Genomic DNA, 18650 nt, shown 5'->3' with positions numbered 1-18650 from the left:
CTCTCTATCTTTCCTCTCCTCCCTTCCTCTCTTCCCTCCATGACTGTTTTCCCCGCTCTCAGGCTCTCATCATTTCTGTCCCTCCTTTGCTTCATCAACCCTTTCTCTTTTCAGAGCCAGAGGCCCTCTCTCCATCCCAAGCTGTCTCTCTTCATCTCTCTCCTCCCTCTGCACATCAATATCCCTCAATCTCTCCTTCTCCCCGTATACAGAGTGACCCTTCAGTCTGCTGTCGCCTCACCGCCTCCAGACTCTTCGCCATCTCTCTCACTCCTTCTCCTGTGGGTAAACATGACCCATGCTTCGATCATCCTCTTGTCATTTTGTCATTATTATGCCCCCTGAACCCTGCTCCATCTCTCTTCATGTCCCTTCTTCTCTCTCCATCACTCTGCCTCTCTCGCTCCCATCCCTCAGTTCATCTTACTCTCCTCTTCTAATCTCTCTAGTGATGACAAACACTTCTATCAGTCTTCAGCCATCTCTCAAAAACACTGTCTCTTCGTCTTGCTCCTTCAGTCTTTTGTGTCATCTCTCTTTCTCCTTCAACATCAAGTGTCCCTCTTGCAACATCCACCCCTTCTCTCTGCCCCTTTATTTCCCCAAGACAGACTGACCCTGCACATCTACACTACATGGCCAAATGTGAATGGACACCCAATTAATACACCAATACAGTGTTTGCTCTAAGTCCACAACCATGCTCATGAATATACTGCTATAACAGCCTCCACTCCTTCGGGGAAGGCTTACCATTTTTGGAACCTGGCTGCAGGGATTTGCTCTCATTTAGCCACAAGAGCATTGGTGAGGTCAGGCACTGATGTTGGACCAAAGAAGCTAGATTGGAGTCTGCGCTTCAATAAATCCTGAAGGTCCTGAAGGAAGAACGTTGAGGTCAAGGCTCTGTGCAGGCCAGATAAATTCTTCCACATCCAAAATAGAAAAAAGATGTATTTTACATACCTTGCTATGCATACATCGCTATTGTAACTGATCTATTCTGTTTTGTTTTGTTTATTTTTTGTCACAAAGTTGCACTATTGCTCACAGTTATCTGCAATATCACTGTATGCTACATGTTATGATTTCACTTTGTTGGAAATTAAAGGCTTAGCTCAAACCCCCTAGTGGGAGAGGCACTCAGACATTTTAATTAAGAAAAAGCAGCCATACCACAATCTAAAAATACTCTACTACAAGTTTATGTCATGCATTCAAAATATTACTTAAATATAAAGTACAGAAGTACACTGAAAGAATACATTTTTGGCCCTGTAATTATTACAGTGATTATTTGTTTGAATTCTTTTACTTTAAAACGTCACTTCCTATTTAATCTGTTACTTGCTATTTGTAACCATGTCTACATTTCATTCACACCAAGTAATATCAACTAAACTACTGTGTTGACTGCACAACCTAACACTAGAAAGTAACATTTTACTTGGGTGACGGGAGTGAACCTGGCAACCTTGTGCATGCTCAACGAGTGACGTCAGAGGAGAGTTTGCGCGTTTCCCCCCCTCGAGACTCACTGAGGCAATAGAACTTGACCCTGGAAAACAGGTTTCGCCGCTCATTTGTTGAATAATTAACGGATTCGGAAGCTACAAGGGTAGGTGGAATGCTTAGTTAACTTTACATTTCTGCTGTCTCGTCAGCAGAAGCCAGTGTTTGAGTACCGAATTCTTAACGTTGGCATTAGCTGATAAGTTCACCCTGCTAGCTAGCCAGCACACGTGCTGCTGCTTACGCAGCTAATTTGTGTGGACAGGTTTTGTTGCCAATCCGCCTCACTTGCCTTCTCACCTTACTTGGCTGCTAATACAATATACTTCACAACGGTTTAACTCCAAATTGTACGACTTGCTAGCTGCTGTTACAGAATTCCATTGCTAATGGCTAACATTCGGTTTCTGTTTGTGTTATGCAGTTACATATTACTCTACCATAAATTCATTTCTATTTACTTGTAATATGTTGAAGGTAGAAGAGATGCCGTCATCTGCTGCTTGATAGAGTTCCTTGGAGAGTCTGGAGAGATCAGTCTTTATGTAAATATACTAAAAACCAATGGTTGCCTAAATACTTATACCAGTAGCAATTATAAATACCAGTATTTTACTAATTGCTTGCTCTGAGCATGTTACTTCTATTGCATTATTTATGTGAAGACTGTATTAATTGACTATTTCAACCCAGTAAATCACCTGTTGAATATGCAGGAACTTCTAAGGATGAATATGTGTAGTGTACTGCCTTCTGAGCACTGATTCATGTGTCATGTTTTTGACAGGATGCCAAAGAAACCATCAAAAGGACTCATCATGTCTCGAAGATCTGTGGAAATGCAGCATAAGAAGGCCATACCCTTGTCTGTGTGTAGATCATCATCGATGGAAAAACAGGTTCTTGATGACTGTAAATGAGTGGCAGAATTGAAAATATATATTGACGTGTTTCAGAAGTTCTTTGTTGAGCTTGATATCCTCAAGATGTCTCCTAAAGTCCAGTGTTCACACAGCAAACGTCTAGCGTAAATGTTCCTGCAAGTTCTGAAACTCATTGTGTTTAACTTGCAGTTTGTATAATATTTGTGGGCTTGTATAGGAAAAACTGGCTAAAGAAGAAGTGCCCTGTTTCAGATGTTGGGCCTGAGACGATTTTGTATGCATGTGTGTATGTTCTGTTATAGGCAGTGGTTACCAACCTGGCATGTAGAAACGTTACAGGTGAACGTAATAACACGTTGTGAATTTTTACATACAGCTGTTACAGGAGTTCCCTTTAAAAGACCTAAAAGAAAGTGATGTGTTGAGATTTCACTCATTGTACGTTGCTTACAAAGTTATTGCATCTTTAAAATGGTACCTCTGGGCATTTCACTGGGCATTTTATCTCTAAATGGTACCTTCAAGGCCTTAAGAGATTGAACACATCAGAAAGGTTACATGTCTTGTTTGAAAATGTTGTTTAGTCAGACTGAGCATTGAATGAAGTTGTTAAAATCTTTTTGACAGTACTGTTGGCAGCACTGATTTCGGAATGTTTTAATGCCAACCTGACTGTATTTGTTGCCCTCTAAGCAACTACCTCGTGCACCAGTGTTAGAGAAAAAAAATAATAAGTTGTTGTAATAAAACATGTTATTTCATGTTTTGTAGAAGACTTCTAGTAAGACAATCCTGTTGACTAAAAAGTAGCCAATGTTAAAAAAGCAACAAATCAAATTGTAATAGTGCTGTAGAGTACCTATAGATAGACGAAGTATAATTTAAATATTTCTTAAACATTTCTTGAAATCAAATAAAGAAAAGTTAGTTAAATAATCCTGAAATACCAAGCACTTTATGGGGTTTTGTAATTGGATACAAAAGTAGTCAGAGTGAGATTTACTTACAAAGGGTCAGTACATTTGTTTGAGGAAAATTGCCAGTAAATTTACATGGGGTTTCCCCCTAGGGATCAATATAGTCTTGTCCTATAACGATCATAATTTATTTGTTGATCATATTTTGTATCGTTAATTTGAATCTGCATAGTAATTTGGCAAATAAATTTAGTGGAGTAAAATGTACAATATTTAACTCAGGACAGTAATTGAGTAAATGTGCTTAGTAACTTAACATCAAACCATTAGAACTATAGTACTGAAAGATGTGAAGATGTGGGTATCCATATACTTTTCACCCTTCTATAAAGTGAATCTATTTTATGGTTTTTAATTTTAGATAGGAGTCCTGCCTCTCTCTCCTCATCCTTGCACTTCCTCTTGCCTCCCTATATGCTTCTCTTTCTTCATTGTTCCTTTTTTGTGGTAGAGCTGAAGTACTCTTGAAGAGATAGACTTTCTTAGTCTACCTCTCCAAAAGTACCACTTTTTTTCTGCTACCATGGCACTTCTCTATAGACTTTCTATTCTCCACCCCTAGAGTGAGATCCTTAAGGTTTTGATCAGTGTCCTGCAATTATTTTCTTTCTCTCATCCCTGCTTCAGTCTGTTTCCTATGATTTCTTTCCCCAATCATTATTGTATGAGTGTTCCTCTCAGTTCATCTCACTGCCAGTCTCTCTCTCAAATTAGACAGTATGACATTCTTCAAGAATAATTTTGCTTTTTGTTCCACCCTTCAACCTCTTGCTCTCCCCTTAAACCCTTCCATGAGGGGGAAAAAAGTCAGTTTTTGTTCAATTTGTCATCAGCCAGTCTGTATCTTGTTGGTCACACCTCAAGCTCTTGTCCTATTGCTGTGCCTCCATTCTCCCTCCTCTATTCCTGCTATCATCCATTCCATCACACATCACCCCTCCCTCCTTCACTGACCATCACACCATTTTTCCATTATTCATTTCTTCTCTGCGTCCTATTCCCTCTGCTCTTCACCAACCTAGACCCCGTCGTGATGAGTCATAGAGGAAATATGGGGGAAAAGGGGAAGGGTCTCCCTGTGATATGATATTAAAAAATGTGTATTTTTGTGATAACAAATTGTTTACTACCCCAAATTTAACATCTAATAGATTCTTAGATTAGATTACTTTGAAATGCTAATGTTTTCTTTTTGCTCTCCTGCAGCTACTTCCTCCTCTTTGTTTAATTTCTATAATTAAAATTTATTCTGTCTTCTGTAAGTAAGCTTGTGTGCCGTAAGTGTTAACAGAATTTCCTTAATAATAATTAGTATCACACATTGTAGAGTATTACTGTACATATTTCCTGGAATGAAATTCCCTAGGTGGTGGGGTGGGTCAGTAATCTCATTCTGCTCTCTCCCTTGAGCTTTCAAACATGGAAGCAGAAAGATTTAGTTTTCATCCAGATTATAAAACTAAAAAATAGTTGATCATTGTGTCATTGTGAAAAATAAATTTTTGTGTTTTTATAAGAACATGATGGCAGTCAGTGATCCTGAGAGTCCCAGCAATCACGTGGTTTTTTTTGACCTAATTTATGTCAGACTAAACTGAATGACTTGCCTCAACAAAGGATGTCTGGGACAATAAAATGCAAACACAAAAACGGTTGCATCCTATTCAGTGGTTTTGCAACCACCAACTTCGATGAGTGAGCATATGCATGCCATACATGTAGCTTTCAGGAAGCCTGTCACACACAGTGACTGACACCACTGTGACATCTGCAGTCCGAGTTGAAACAGACTGATGCTGTATGTGTGTGTTGTGTTTGTGTGTATGTGGGTTGAGGTGTCAGATGTGGGAGTGGGTCACGCTCTGAAAACCTGTAATTCTCCCAAATTACACATGCATCTTTGTAACCGGGGGTAATTTAGCATATTGCTGCAGTTGTTCTCTTTCTTGCTCCTGAGTCAAAGCCTGCCTCTGCAACCAAACAAAAAAAAGAGAGCTGTTGCTCTGGAGTGCAAAACTGAAGAACAGATGGGAGCGATGGAGCCAAATTCTGTCATTTTAAGAGGCATGGAGATGTGAAGAGAGGTTAAGCATATTGTGTGTGTGTGTGTGCGTGAGTGTGAGTGTAATGCTACTATTGACCCATTAGCCTAGTTATTTAGCTATCTGTTCTTCATCAAACACCCCACCTCCATAAACACTTCCTGTCACCTAAGAGGGGCTGAATGTTAAAGCTTGCAGGGGGCAATGCGTCTGTTTGATCGTAACTGTGCAAGAGTTATTTGTGTGTGTGTGTGCACTGCACAAGAGTACTGATGACTGAAAGTGACCAATAGATCACATTAGTGAGAAAATGTGTGTGGTTTGGTCATGTGTGCACAGAAATGTACGTGTGTGTGTGTATGCCAGAGTGTTTATGTGAGGTTTTGTGTGAGTGCTGACGTCTCAGTCCAAATGCCCTGCCTGGAGCCTTGTCCCCTGTGAGGGGTAATTTTGACCATATGGCACGCAACACGACATATACTTAAACCACAGACACTGTACCACACTGATCACACACATACACGAAAACCCACCATGGTCTGGTACAGTACCACTCCCCCCGCGGGTCTCTGGGATAAGAAAAAGATCTACATTTAGATACAAGGGCAGAGTACAGGCATGCAGAGATTGAAAAAGGCTTAGAGTCATTTAGAGTTAGTGAATGTGTGTGTGCGTGTGTGTGCGCGTATAGTGAACGTTCCCCAGCAGAGACTGTATTTCATCCCCTGGAGCTGGATCTCACACGGTAACAATTCTGCCCAGTGCTGCTGAAAACACGCACACATATAATCTAATACATTCACTAATATCTGCCTCTGCTGCACTGACATTTATGATATGAAGAAGCACACAGCTATATACGCAAATACATTCTCCTCTGTACTGTGTCCTTACAAATGAAGACACGTGCACAAATCGAATCTGCACTAATGGCAGCATAAACACCTCTGTCCTGTTCTCTAAAAGCCTCATTCATTGACAAACCTGACAGACTCTCTCTCTTTCTCTTCCTCCCTCTCTCTCCATCACACTCATTCATTTGCCGTGCCTCCTAATGTAATAGTGTTGTAATGGTGTGTAATCACTGCTTTGCCACAGCAATCTATTGTGGTAGGTGAGACCACATCTGAACAAAACAGAACAATGCAGCGGGCAGCTAACAAGCCGCAGAGATTTTCTGCTGATTTTTCTTTTCCCGAAATAAGAACATACATTAACCAGAAATAAAAACCGATAGATGGGCAAACATATTGACACTGACTGGAGCAACACTGGTTGTCTTCTTAGACTGGTCTAGAAAGTTGGAGAGGTAAATAATGGTCAGATGTAGAATGCTTGTGAAATGAATGAAAATCTGCAACTGTGAAATTTCAACTTTTTCCCTGATTACTCATGAACATATCATCTTTTTAAGATAGCTCTGTGTATGTTTTATTTAGTTCCCTGGTCATGTGGCCCCAGGCCTCTCAACCCGCTGCAGACAATGTTAGCATTAATTTTGAGCAAATAATAAAAGGCATAGGAGGGCAAAGAGGGCACACTGCACTGGGCACGGGCTGTAGACTGTAATGGTATGTGACAACTTTACCACAGAGGTCAGTTGTGTTTTTAACAAAATCTCAGCCGAACAGAACAGTAATATGGCTATGGCTATGGCCACAGAGACTTTGCCCTGATTTGCATGTATATAAATAGATTTTCTTTCTTTCCTGCAGTTTCACAGTCAACAAGCCGCTGCTCACACTGAGACCACTGGGGATAAAGCAGGCACGGGATGTGGTCTGCGGTGGAAATGCTGTGAGTTAGGTGAGTTTAAAGTAATGTTTCACCATTTGAGTATTTTCAGTTATGATCAGATACAAGAATGTACAACCTCTTTTAGTGGCCTAAATCTTCCACCATGTGACTGTGCGTATAATTTATACGGCCAAAAATCAGATTTTAGACATTTAGAACAATTGCAGGGTGTGCTTGTATTTTATGGTCAGTATCAGAATTATTTTTATAATTCAAACTTAAAATGTTGAACACAACAAACATTTTCTAGGTTTGACATTGTCAATATGTTTGAGAGGCAGTGAAAGCTAATTGCAAAGATGGAAAACAGATTTTCCACAACAAAGATATCCTGCTGCAGAGGGCTGACGTTGTTCATTTAAAATACAGTCTGGTCTATAATAACCTCTATTCTCAGCATCATCCAAAGTATAGACACTACCCCATAACTAAAAAAAAACAAAAAACAAAAACAAAAAAACAATGCAACAACAGTTCCTTAGCTATTTGTGTTTATGTAATGGAACATGCTTAATAAAGGAGAGCTATTTCTAGTTTTTAAACCACCATGCAATATTCCCATCTTTTCAAGCTGTATGTGTCTGTGTGTCAAACAGAGGATTATAAAAATGTTTTATGGCATCTCCTGAAACACTGACCTTTACAGAAAACCACTGATCTGTTCAAAACAACATGATATACGGTGTGCGCGTGTGCAAACGTGTGTGCATTTATGCTTTTGCACACACGTTTCTATGTGGTTATGAGTGCACATGGGTACATGTGTGTGTGGCATGATGTACAGCCAGTAACATTCTATCCCACCAGCCATCATTAACTTTGACGTACAGCCAAATGTCATTATGTATGGTTGACTGCATGATTTACTGTTTTAGATATAATGGAGTGGCCACTGTGATGAACTTGCTGAATTGTTGATATACGGGTCTCTGCTGGGGGGAGAGAAGTAAATACGACTGTGATGCCAATGATTACAGTGATGATGATGATGGTGATGAAATTTCCCTCCTCACTTGCAGATGTGAGTGGAGTTTCTGGAGGGGGAGGATGAAGAAGGGAGGAGTATAACAAAGAGGAGGAGATGAAGACAGCAGTTTGGGGAGATGGAGGAAGAGGAAACAGAGAGGAGGGAAGGAAGGAGAGCAATTACAGGCTACCGCTGTGGCAAACTTTGATGTTTGACAGCCAGCCAGCCTGGAGGGAGACAGTGTAAGTGTTGATGATGATAATAATGAATGATGATGATATGGGTGATGTGGAACTTCATGCAGTCTTTAAAGTCTTTTATTACTGAAGATCTGTAGGCCCAGAGGGTGTCCTTGTGGTCAAAGAAGGACACCCTGCTTGCCAACATCCAGCCTGCTTTAGTGTCCTTGAGCAGCTGACACTGTGCTCTGATCTTAAAGAAGGGTGGTAATTGAAAAGATGATTCCTTTTGCAAGATCAAAAAGCATTATTATATCACCACAATGATAAAGATAAATAGGATGTCTTAAGAAGTAACAGGTGAGAATTTAGTGGATATCTAAGAAGAGGAAGGGATAGCAGGAAGTCATGAAGAAAATAGAGCAGGACTGATGGAGGATGAAGGATGAAAGGGAAAAAAAAATGTTACTGAGGTATTTTTCTGATCACTAGAACTACAGAAAAAAACAAGGGAGTCGATTTCTGCATCTTATTACTGATGCAATATTATACTATTTTAAAGCAATGTGTAAATGTTATGTACTGGTACTTTACATAGTGTTTATGCATTCTCTGTTCCTAAGACTGTATCTTATTTATTTTGCATTGAAAATATGCATAGTACTGATAGTTCTGCAAAATTAATACCACACAGCACTATAGCCCCCAGTGACAGAACTGAAATCTCACCCTCCACACTCCTCATCCCTCGCTTGCTCTCTAACAGAGTACAGCTATCTATCTTCCCAAACATAGTCTGACTCTGCCCCCTAATGGCTCACACTATAACCTACCTACCTTGAGCAATTTTACCTTCATTTTCAGTCCTACTTAAGTGAAATGTCTAACTGCATTAGATACATTGAAGAAAGAGAGGGCCTTCACAGATATTACAATAATCTCACTGTAAGTTTGAAAGCAGGTACAGAAACCAAAAGGTTGACATTTTTCATAAAAAAGGAGCACCAGTTGAACAGAGTCCTTCATTTAATGAATGACACATATAAACAACAGACTTCCCTTCATGAGCATCAAGATTTATCTTTGACTCAGATAATACACTAACCACAATACGACCTTTGATTCATTTTCACTGTCAGGATAAAATTAATTGCATTGTACAATTGTTTTAAATTTTAGATTAAAGCTTCTCAATGCAAGTAGTGTCTTCACTGAGGTGGCAGATAGGGTAGCTAAGGCAAGTTTAGGCAGAGATAGGTGTAGGCGTACATGCGCTGTTTGGTGCAGCATCATCAATGAGAATCTGGTTCATCAATCGCAGCAAGAGTGGGAAGAGGAAAGCTATATAACATCCAGCCATTGGTTAAATCTGGCAACAGTGAATATTCCTAGAAGAGATTAGCTCAAATTCACAAGACTAAGGTTGGGACATTGTGGCCTAGCAAGTGGGCTAGTGCTAGTTGGGAAGCATAGAGACGGCAACTGTGGAGTCTGTACAGCATGTCTTGATGAATTGGCCACTCTGTGCTGAGGAAAGGAGGATGTTATTCATGACATTAGGCAACCAAGGAATTAAAAGGTTTTCCATTAGAACACTGCTGGATGATAGAGAGCTTCAAAACAAGAGAGCTGGGGAAATAAATCTCTTCTTCAGAACAACAGATCTATATCATAAGATATAGATCTCAGATGGCAAAAGGAGCGATGATATTGAAGCACCAGTAGGAGGCAGCAATGCACTAAGCTCTGCCTAGTCTACCCAAAAACAAGAACAAGTCATTTCTATTTGGATATCCAAAAATGTCTGCTAGGACAGCTTTTACACCAAATCTGTAGTTCATCTCACAGCTTTGAAACACTCTGAGTACTTGGAATGGTGAAAGCACCTGAATGCACCCTGAATGATAAAAAGTACAGTATTATCTTATTTGGCAACCTTGCTGTAGATTCCAGAGGAGCTTCACCAAGATCAAACTGTTGAGGCGTATTTTTCTCCTAAATGTGTGGTGCCTCCTCTTTACAGCCACAGAATGGGAAGGTCCCACAGCAGGGCTGAAGCCAGGGTCTCCACAGAATCTTCTCCCACGTCATCTGGCTTTGAACGCTGGGTGCGTCTGTGTTGGCTTGTGGAGGAGTACCATCAGACACCTGTTTGTTTGTGAGGGTACTTTGATGCCTTTCCACAGCTTTGGCAGTCTGTTCAAGGATTTCAGCAAATCGCGGCTCAGTATCAGGGGTCAGTGGGCGGGACTCTGAGGGGTCGTGGAAAATGTCATAGACCAGCGGCGGATTGTGGTGCGTTACATATTCCCCGTGACACAGACAGACCTTAGTGTCATAGCATCCACCAGCTCCCGGGGGAGAAAAGTTGGGAGTGAAAAAGTGCACCTTGAAGACAGAGTCACCTGGATGAAAACACAGACCAGGGAACACATGTATCCAGTATATACTAATACACAATAAAGCACAACAAAATCCTAATTCTTATTTCTCATTTACAGTATGACTACACTAGCAAGCAAGTCAAAGGGTGTGTATTTTGTCTTATTCAATTTGTCAAATTTTGTTACATAGGGCATCAGCTTGTTTTGGGGTATATTCTGACCTCGATTTGTGAAAGTTGAAAGCTACAGTACAGCTTGTTTTCTGGTTTACAGCTAAAGTCACACTATCCGACATGGCCTTATCTGCAGAATAAGTAATCACACATTATGACAGTCAAACATATTTGTCTGCCAGGTGATTTGGTTGGTTGGTTGGTTGGTTCGACAGCATGTGTGAACTTACTGCCAGGTGGGTGCCAGCGAACTGCATTCAGGTAGACACCACAGTAGTGGAACATGAACTCATGCTCTGATCGTTCTACTGTCCCCTCCAGCAGCGGCATGAGGTTATAGCCATCTAAATGTCTGGGAGTAAGGTACAGAGAGGTAGAGGGGAAAGGTTTGACATACAGATTGCCTTAAAATCAAAGAACAGCATGAACTCAGTGCTACATGCCGAAGAGATTAGATTAAAATTATTTAAATCCCATATAAAGATGAATAATTATGTTAGAAATACAAGAAGACCAGCTTGTTATGTAAAGTTAATTTGTAATAAAATAAGTAACAGATTTTCTTTTGTCTAAATGACAAAACAAAATTCAAGTCCTGTTTACCACATCATCACCGACAATGCCTGCTAAATTAGTGTCCATACAGCAGGATCCAAAACAAAAGACATGGTTGTTTACAGATAATGAGGTTTGGCTCTACGCTGTAATCATCTGGCTCAAAACACTTGAATTATTATGCTCAAGTTAAAGAGTAATTACACATTTTTTTCTTCCGTTTTTGTAACTCTGTATTATGGTTTGGTGCACCATTGTATTTGTCAAATACTGCACAAAAGCTTTTTAGCCTTCCCAAGAAAAAAGTGAGTAAACAAATAAGACTCAGTGAACCAGAGTGCACACAGTACAGTTAAATCACCCATATCAGCCAGCATCTACCTGTCTGGTAGTGTGTCCTTGCCTAAATACTTCAGTGTGGGGTACAGGTCCATAAGACTGGTGGGTTCATCTACTACTCTCCCAGGTGCCAGTCTGCCAGGCCAGCGGAAAATACCAGGCACTCTTATCCCGCCCTCCCAGCCCCCCATAGCCTTCCCACCTAGAGGTGAGAAATTCAAGAGAAATGACAAAACACAAATCTTTTTGCAATAAATACATTGAAAAATACAATTTTGATTTCAAATATAAATAAACAGAAACATCTGAATGTTTGACATCATCTACCTTTATAGATGCTGTTCCAGCCTCCTTTCTGGCCAATTATCGAGTCAGCATCCTCTAGGTGTCCACCATGGTCTGATGTAAAGTATATCAGAGTATTGTTGGCTAGGCCGAGGGAGTCCACCGTCTCTGTCAGTTTACCTAGAAAACATAATATAGCATTAGAGGTACAACAGAGAAGATTGGGAGGTCTATAATACTCATCATGAGAGATACCACATCAACAGAACTGTTGCAACAGAAACATAGGGACTCCACTGACAAGGCTGTATCAACACCTGAGTGGAAAGCTTCTCCATAGTTGATAGCCTACTGCAACAATTAACTATCACTATATAATGTTTAACAATGCATGCTAGTATTAACCCATTCACTTTACAGCCCTGACTCACCAATGATCCAGTCCACTTCTTCTAGGTTGTCACCGTAGCGACCATGGCGACTTTTGCCAGCAAAGGCAGGGGTTTTGAAGAGCGGAGTGTGGATGTGGGCCAATGAGAAGAAGAGGAGGAATGGATGATCAACATTCCTGTGGAGGAAGATGTAAAGTGAGAAGATCTCCTCAGGTGCAAGTACCATTTTAAATTTTAGCAATTATGATGTTTCATGTCAAGTATGATAAAGGATGAGGCAACACTATTTTTCTTACTGTCAATAAATCCTACAGTGCCAATGAACCACATATTGATGTGTTTCTTCATAAGAATACACATGGGAACTGTAGTCTGAGTCAAATCCACATACACTATCCTGGTGCAATAAACACTTGCTAGCACACCACATGTATTTATCTACAGCTGAAAATAGTACAATGCCCAGGTGTTTTAGGAAATGACTTAGAAATGGAACAATATGTTTTCTTTTTAAAGATTTATGTCTTCAGTAGAAACAAAGAGGCTTTGGGCTGAGTGCCATAAACAGGATGAAGAGGTTGGTCTTTTTATGGAATTTGTTGACAAAGAAAAATATAGACTAACCCCAGTCTAATTCTTTAAGTTGCCTTTTTGAAACCTAAAGTCTATTTCTTTAGCACAGAAATCAGTACAGAGTCTGTTCTGGTGAAGCCTAGTCAGTAATCAAACCACTGTTCACACTACCCAGAGGACTTCACAGCTTTGATGTCATTTCTTTCCCTCAGAAGATTTGTTTTAAAGAAGGAAATGTTATTTTGCTGGTGCGTTCCCACCTCTTAATAAAATTTTGTGCTTCTCCCAGCAACCTCTGGGGCAGAGTCTCCACCACCATTGGCTGTTCGACCACTTCTTGGTTCCTCATGATGATGCAGTTCCAGGTTGGCAGGAGTTTAAAGGGCACATACCACACAGCCGTTGCTAGGATACTGAGAAAGAAAAGTGCTACCAGGAGCCACAGGCTGACTTCAAGGAGGCCACACACATGGACACAAACCTGAAATTACATAATACGTCCACACATAAAATGAAACCACTGTCATACAAGAACAACCAAAATATAATAAACAGAAGTTAAGAAATAGTACTGGAAAAGTCAATAGGTAATGTGGGTTGCTTCTCAATATACAATCCTAATCTTCTATCGCTGACCTGTGAAATATCCAGTGCTATAGCTTTTGCTTTAAAAATCAACAGGGCCATAAAACTCCCTGCTTCTTTTTTTCCTCCACAGACAGGGTTTTGAATTTTAGTTCTTTTTGATATATATGTATACATGCACAGTATATGCATATACACACACTAGGGAGGGAACAAATTAAATCATAATGCAGTCTAACACAACACTAGCACAAATTAAAACCTAATAAAATCACCCACAGTTGAATTCAAATTTCTCTGACTATCTCAACCCTTATGTAACATCATCTCCACAATGATGTAATTTATTGCAGGGCTGTTTGACTGTATTGCACTGGACATGTAACACAACATCTCACATTACTGTCTGACTTGGCCGTGGATTCTGTTGCAGTTCCATGATTTTGCCACTAGATGATATCACAAACCACTGCCAAAGTAATTACTGTCTTTTCACCACTTAAAACAAGTAGTACATTGTGTCCTTTGTGTAGTATTTAAACTTAGATCTGAAAGTGGTTTTATAGACTCCTCTCTCCCTGCAGGCCACTCTGAATTGTTGTAGGTCTTTATTTTGTACTCATTTATTTCCCCCTCTTTAGAACAAATGCTTGTTTCAAGCTTTCTTGCTTGCTCTACCTGTGTCACAGCTGGTTCCCATTTGTCTTAGTTACAGTCTCCAGGTCCTCACCAAATTTCAGTTTCAACATTACTTTTGCTTTCCCCTAAAACAGGTTTCTGGCTGACGTGACTGTGAGCTTCACAATTGCAGCTTCTGTTCCCAATCTTTTTTTTCCAGCCCTGAGTCTCATGTCTAAGTGATTACACATTAGTTATTTTGCTTAGGGGTGAACAGCACAGCAACTCTTTGTTTTCTAATTTCTTCCTCGTTGTCTGGCAACCCAGATGTATCTCTCAGTTTTGTGTGTTTTTGTTCTAATTTTTGTTTTCTAGATCAGCCATCTTTTTCTCAAATTATTTATGTGTCTTTTTCAGATCCAACTTTATGCAATACTTTCTAAGGAAATGTTCACTTTCATATGATGATTTCTTAGGAAATGATGATTGAAATGATGATTTCTAAATTATCGTATTTTTATTTTCCTTTTCTAAGGAAAGTAAAAGCTCAACTGACACAAATTCACCCTTACCAATGTGAAAAGTCCAACTCCAAGAATGATGGTGAGATTTCGGAGTGTGTGCTGGAGGTCTGCCAGGATATCACTGCCCTCTCCAGGCACACAGTCATTGAACAGGGTAAATGGCAGGCCGTAGAAGTAGCTGAAACCGTGCTGGTTCGGGTGATGACAGTGATCCCCCCTGTGTTCACAGTTCACACCCAAGTGCCACTTACCTGCAGAGAGACAGAGAGAGGAAGATGACGTGCTAGACATAAAAACAAAGACTAGAGACAGGAATATGGATGCATGTTATCTTTTCACTTTGCAAAACTGTTATATTTCTTCAGTATTACTATTATCATTATCATAATCATCAAAGAAAAAAGAAGACCAAAGATAAAGAGACATAGAAGAGACTACACAGAGGAACACAGTCACAGATCCGGGGTTGGGGGAGCAAGGGGTGTCAAGGTTGGGACACCTCCAGGCCAATCCTGCCTCAAATGCGACAGGTTTGCTTTACCCCTGACCTCTCACACTTGCAAAAGGTCAAAGTAATAGCCTTTACATCAGAACAAATCAGCAGCAAGCTCATACACAATAGACACTGGCCTTTTTTATCCTGTGATTTTATATTTATACAACAGTTATGATAAGAGTTTGCCAAGTTTTATCAGCAGTATTTTTATGGCTACATGCAATGCCTTTGTAATGTAAAGCTTTTAACTGTACACAGTTGAAGAAGTTACAGAATCACAGGTCTGCTGATATTCTGTTACACTTAAGGTCATACCAGACAGCTAAGTGAAATGTAATTTTCTGCATTCCTATAAACACGCAGGCATCTTTCTTCCACCTAACCATATGTTTTTTGTTTGTTGCCAATGCCTGCAAAGTGTGAAAATGATGATGCACCTTCACTCAGGCAGAAGATCAAGAAGAGCCTGAGTACAGACAGAGCCACACTCTATATTCTGTATACATACACATAGCTGTGTGTAAATATGCAAATGCTCCTCTGTATAGCTGACCAATCTTCTAGCTGTACATGATGGCAAATGTCTGACCTGCTGAAATGTCCATAACTCCATATAACTCTCCTTCCTCTCTTGCCTAGGAAGGGTCAGGAGAAATTCTACACTGAGGACCAGTGAAGAGATGCTCACACTACTTTATCTCACCCACGAGGCCAGTGGTGTATCCTTGTTGCTGTAGCCTCTTAGCGAAGGTGTTCTCACTTGCTGGAAGGCCCCCCGAACCTCCAAGAAAAAGCAGCACCTGCACACGGCCCATGCTCCCCATTCCTACTCAACAGACACGAGTGCAAAAGTAAAATGAACAACCAAATGTGGATCATACTGTGTTTGACACAGACATCGCTGTGCAAACTTGACCACCAGGATGACCCTATTCGCACTGGCTGAATAAGTTCTAGAGTATCCGTCACCTGATCGGAGTGCATAACGCCCTGTCATGAAAGCAGCCCGGCTTGGAGTGCAGAGAGGAGCAGCTGCAATGTGCTGAGTCAGCTTCACCCCTTCTGAAGCCAGTCTGTCTATGTTAGGAGTCCTATAGGAAGAAGGAAGAGAGGAGGAGGACGAGAGCATGCACACGCACACATACAATCAGATTGACAACACATTTGTTTGTCTTACCTGATGGTATCATTACCATAGCACCCTATATCACCGATACCCAGGTCGTCCACCATCATCAGGATAATGTTGGGCTTCCTGTCCACCTCTTCCCCCGTGACATCAGTTCCTGCTGCCAGGAGCAGGGATAGAAGAAGAGGTGCCACCTGGGGGGACCTTGAGGTAAAATAATTGAAAGTGATTCACTTTTGTTTGACCTGAAAGAAAATTAAAGAAACCATCTAGTGCTGAAATAAGTGGCTGATTGATTGATTGATTGATAAACGGGACACTGACTTGGTTTGATTGGTCAAACAAAATATCAGTTTTCACTTTAGACTCTAGGAAATTGTGATGAGCAATTTTTTCTGACCAAAAACAAACAAAACAAACAAACAAAAAAAAATAGGTGAGTGCCTTTGAAATTACCTGCATTTATGTATGAATTTGTTAAAATGTGGCCAGATCTTCATCTAAGTTACAGTTATGAACAAACATAATCTGAACTAATAACACACAAATAATTGTATTGTCCATATTGAAGATATCATTCAAACGTTGACAGTGGAGGTTGGAAATTACATGTGAACCCCTAAACTAATGACATCGACAAAAGCTTACTGGAGTCCAGTCAATGAAACCAGATCTGAGGTGATGGTCAGAGCTGCTCTGACTATTCATAAGCCCACACAACTTCCACAAAATGGGCCATTTAGTTTTATGTCTAGTCTCCCTAGAAGAGGGGACCCGTAACAGTCTGTGTTGTCCAAAGGCATAACACCGAATGTTCAGTGAAGGCTTAAAGGAATCATTGGAGCTGGTTAACGTCTCTGTTTATGAATCTACCATCAATCGTGGTTGAGCATGGTGTCATCACGGAGTAAGCTGCTGCTGCTCTTTGCCAAAGAGCACACTGCCACTCCACAGTATTGCAGGGATAATATTTGGTGGACTGATGAAACTTAAGTTGAACTGTTTGTTTGAACATAGACAGACCTCAAGAGAGCAGCTCACACCGGACATCGTAGGAATATGTCTGAGCTTAGGCAGTTCTGCAGGAAGAGGGAGTTGTGTACAGGTATGATCCACAGCTGTCTGAAGTGCTTGTTTGACCTTATCGCTGCCAAAGCAGGGTCGACCAGTTATTCAATCAACAGTTCGCTTTCTTTTTCCAGCACTGTGAATGTTAAATGAAGTGATGTGAACGATTATAGTTGTGTGTTGTTAGCTTATACGCATTTGACAATTAAAGAACTAACCCATTAATCCGACAAATAACTCAGATTGAATTAATGTGATTAATTTCGAATAGGCTTGATCATTAGTTGCTGCTTTGATTTAATCATGCAAGGTCTGCATCGTCAGGAGGGAAAAACCGTCGACCTCAGATGGACGCAACACTTAGCTTTACGTCCAAAGTTTTAGTTAATTTAGCAGAATTTACCGTAATTGAGGCAGAAGACAATGCATGTGCAGTTTTAAAAAACAAAAGGCAAATCACATCGACTTACCTCATACCTGCACAATGCACTGATTCATAAAACTGCAGGAATATCACACGTTTCCTACTCTGACGCCACTGAACCCGCCTCCCTGACTCAACAGTACTGACAGGCTTATTAGCGCACAACCACATTTGCCTTAAGGTGTGGATTAAATGCGCACTTAAAAAAATGTTACAGCGTTGGGGAAAGGCGTTTATCCACATCATGCACTCTTCAGGACATTTTATCGTGTTTTATAAAATGTTCTGGACAGTGGGAAGTAACAAGATCCATTTACTCACTTAAGCAAAGTTTTGGTGAATTTTTACCTAACTCAGATTTCCATTTTGTGCAGATTTACTTTACTCCACCACATTTTAGTTAAAGGTGGTTTACATTTATAATACAGGATTGTGAATTGCTTGTTTAAATCACTGATTTTCAACCTTTCTTCTCGTGCCCCTCTACAGTCAGGCAATACGTAACCACAATCCTTTGTCACAACTTGTTTGTGAGAAATCTGCCTGCAAAGTCGTTTTCCCTCTGATATTTGATCATTTTAATAATTCCAGCGTTAAAACTCTTAAAGAAAAAAAGCAACGAGGCAGAAAAAACTGAACAAAAGCTTGCATTGCAGTAATATTTTTTGTTTGTTTTATTCCCTCTCTCCCTAGATTTATCTTGTGACCCTGTGGAAGTTCCTGGAAAAGTTGGAAACCACTGGTTTA

At 40.3% G+C, this 18650-nt stretch overlaps 1 protein-coding gene and 1 long non-coding RNA gene across 3 annotated transcripts; one reads left to right on the top strand and one right to left on the bottom strand.

Moving 5' to 3' along the window:
• Positions 1-1514: 1514 nt before the first annotated feature.
• Positions 1515-12687, top strand: LOC108880444 (uncharacterized). Its single transcript, XR_007813241.1, has 5 exons — positions 1515-1618; positions 2300-2411; positions 7131-7221; positions 8232-8421; positions 12551-12687. It is a non-coding gene; the product is annotated as an uncharacterized LOC108880444 (long non-coding RNA).
• Positions 9359-18020, bottom strand: arsh (arylsulfatase H). Of its 2 annotated transcripts, none has more exons than XM_018671962.2 (11): positions 17950-18020; positions 16460-16615; positions 16252-16373; positions 15986-16108; positions 14835-15037; positions 13320-13540; positions 12526-12662; positions 12137-12274; positions 11852-12011; positions 11146-11267; positions 9359-10763 (listed from the first exon to the last, which is right to left on the bottom strand). In XM_018671962.2, exons 1-11 carry the CDS (start codon positions 17952-17954, stop codon positions 10354-10356), a joined length of 1797 nt encoding a protein of 598 aa, XP_018527478.1. In that variant the 5' UTR covers positions 17955-18020; the 3' UTR covers positions 9359-10353. The 2 variants fall into 2 exon arrangements, with proteins under 2 accessions (XP_018527478.1, XP_050926548.1); XM_051070591.1 differs by having other exon boundaries at positions 17957-17978.
• Positions 18021-18650: the final 630 nt, after the last annotated feature.

This window comes from Lates calcarifer, linkage group LG1 (genome assembly GCF_001640805.2).
Source record: "Lates calcarifer isolate ASB-BC8 linkage group LG1, TLL_Latcal_v3, whole genome shotgun sequence".
Classification (NCBI taxonomy): Eukaryota; Metazoa; Chordata; class Actinopteri; family Centropomidae; genus Lates; species Lates calcarifer.
This window is presented reverse-complemented; position numbering and strand designations above follow the sequence as displayed.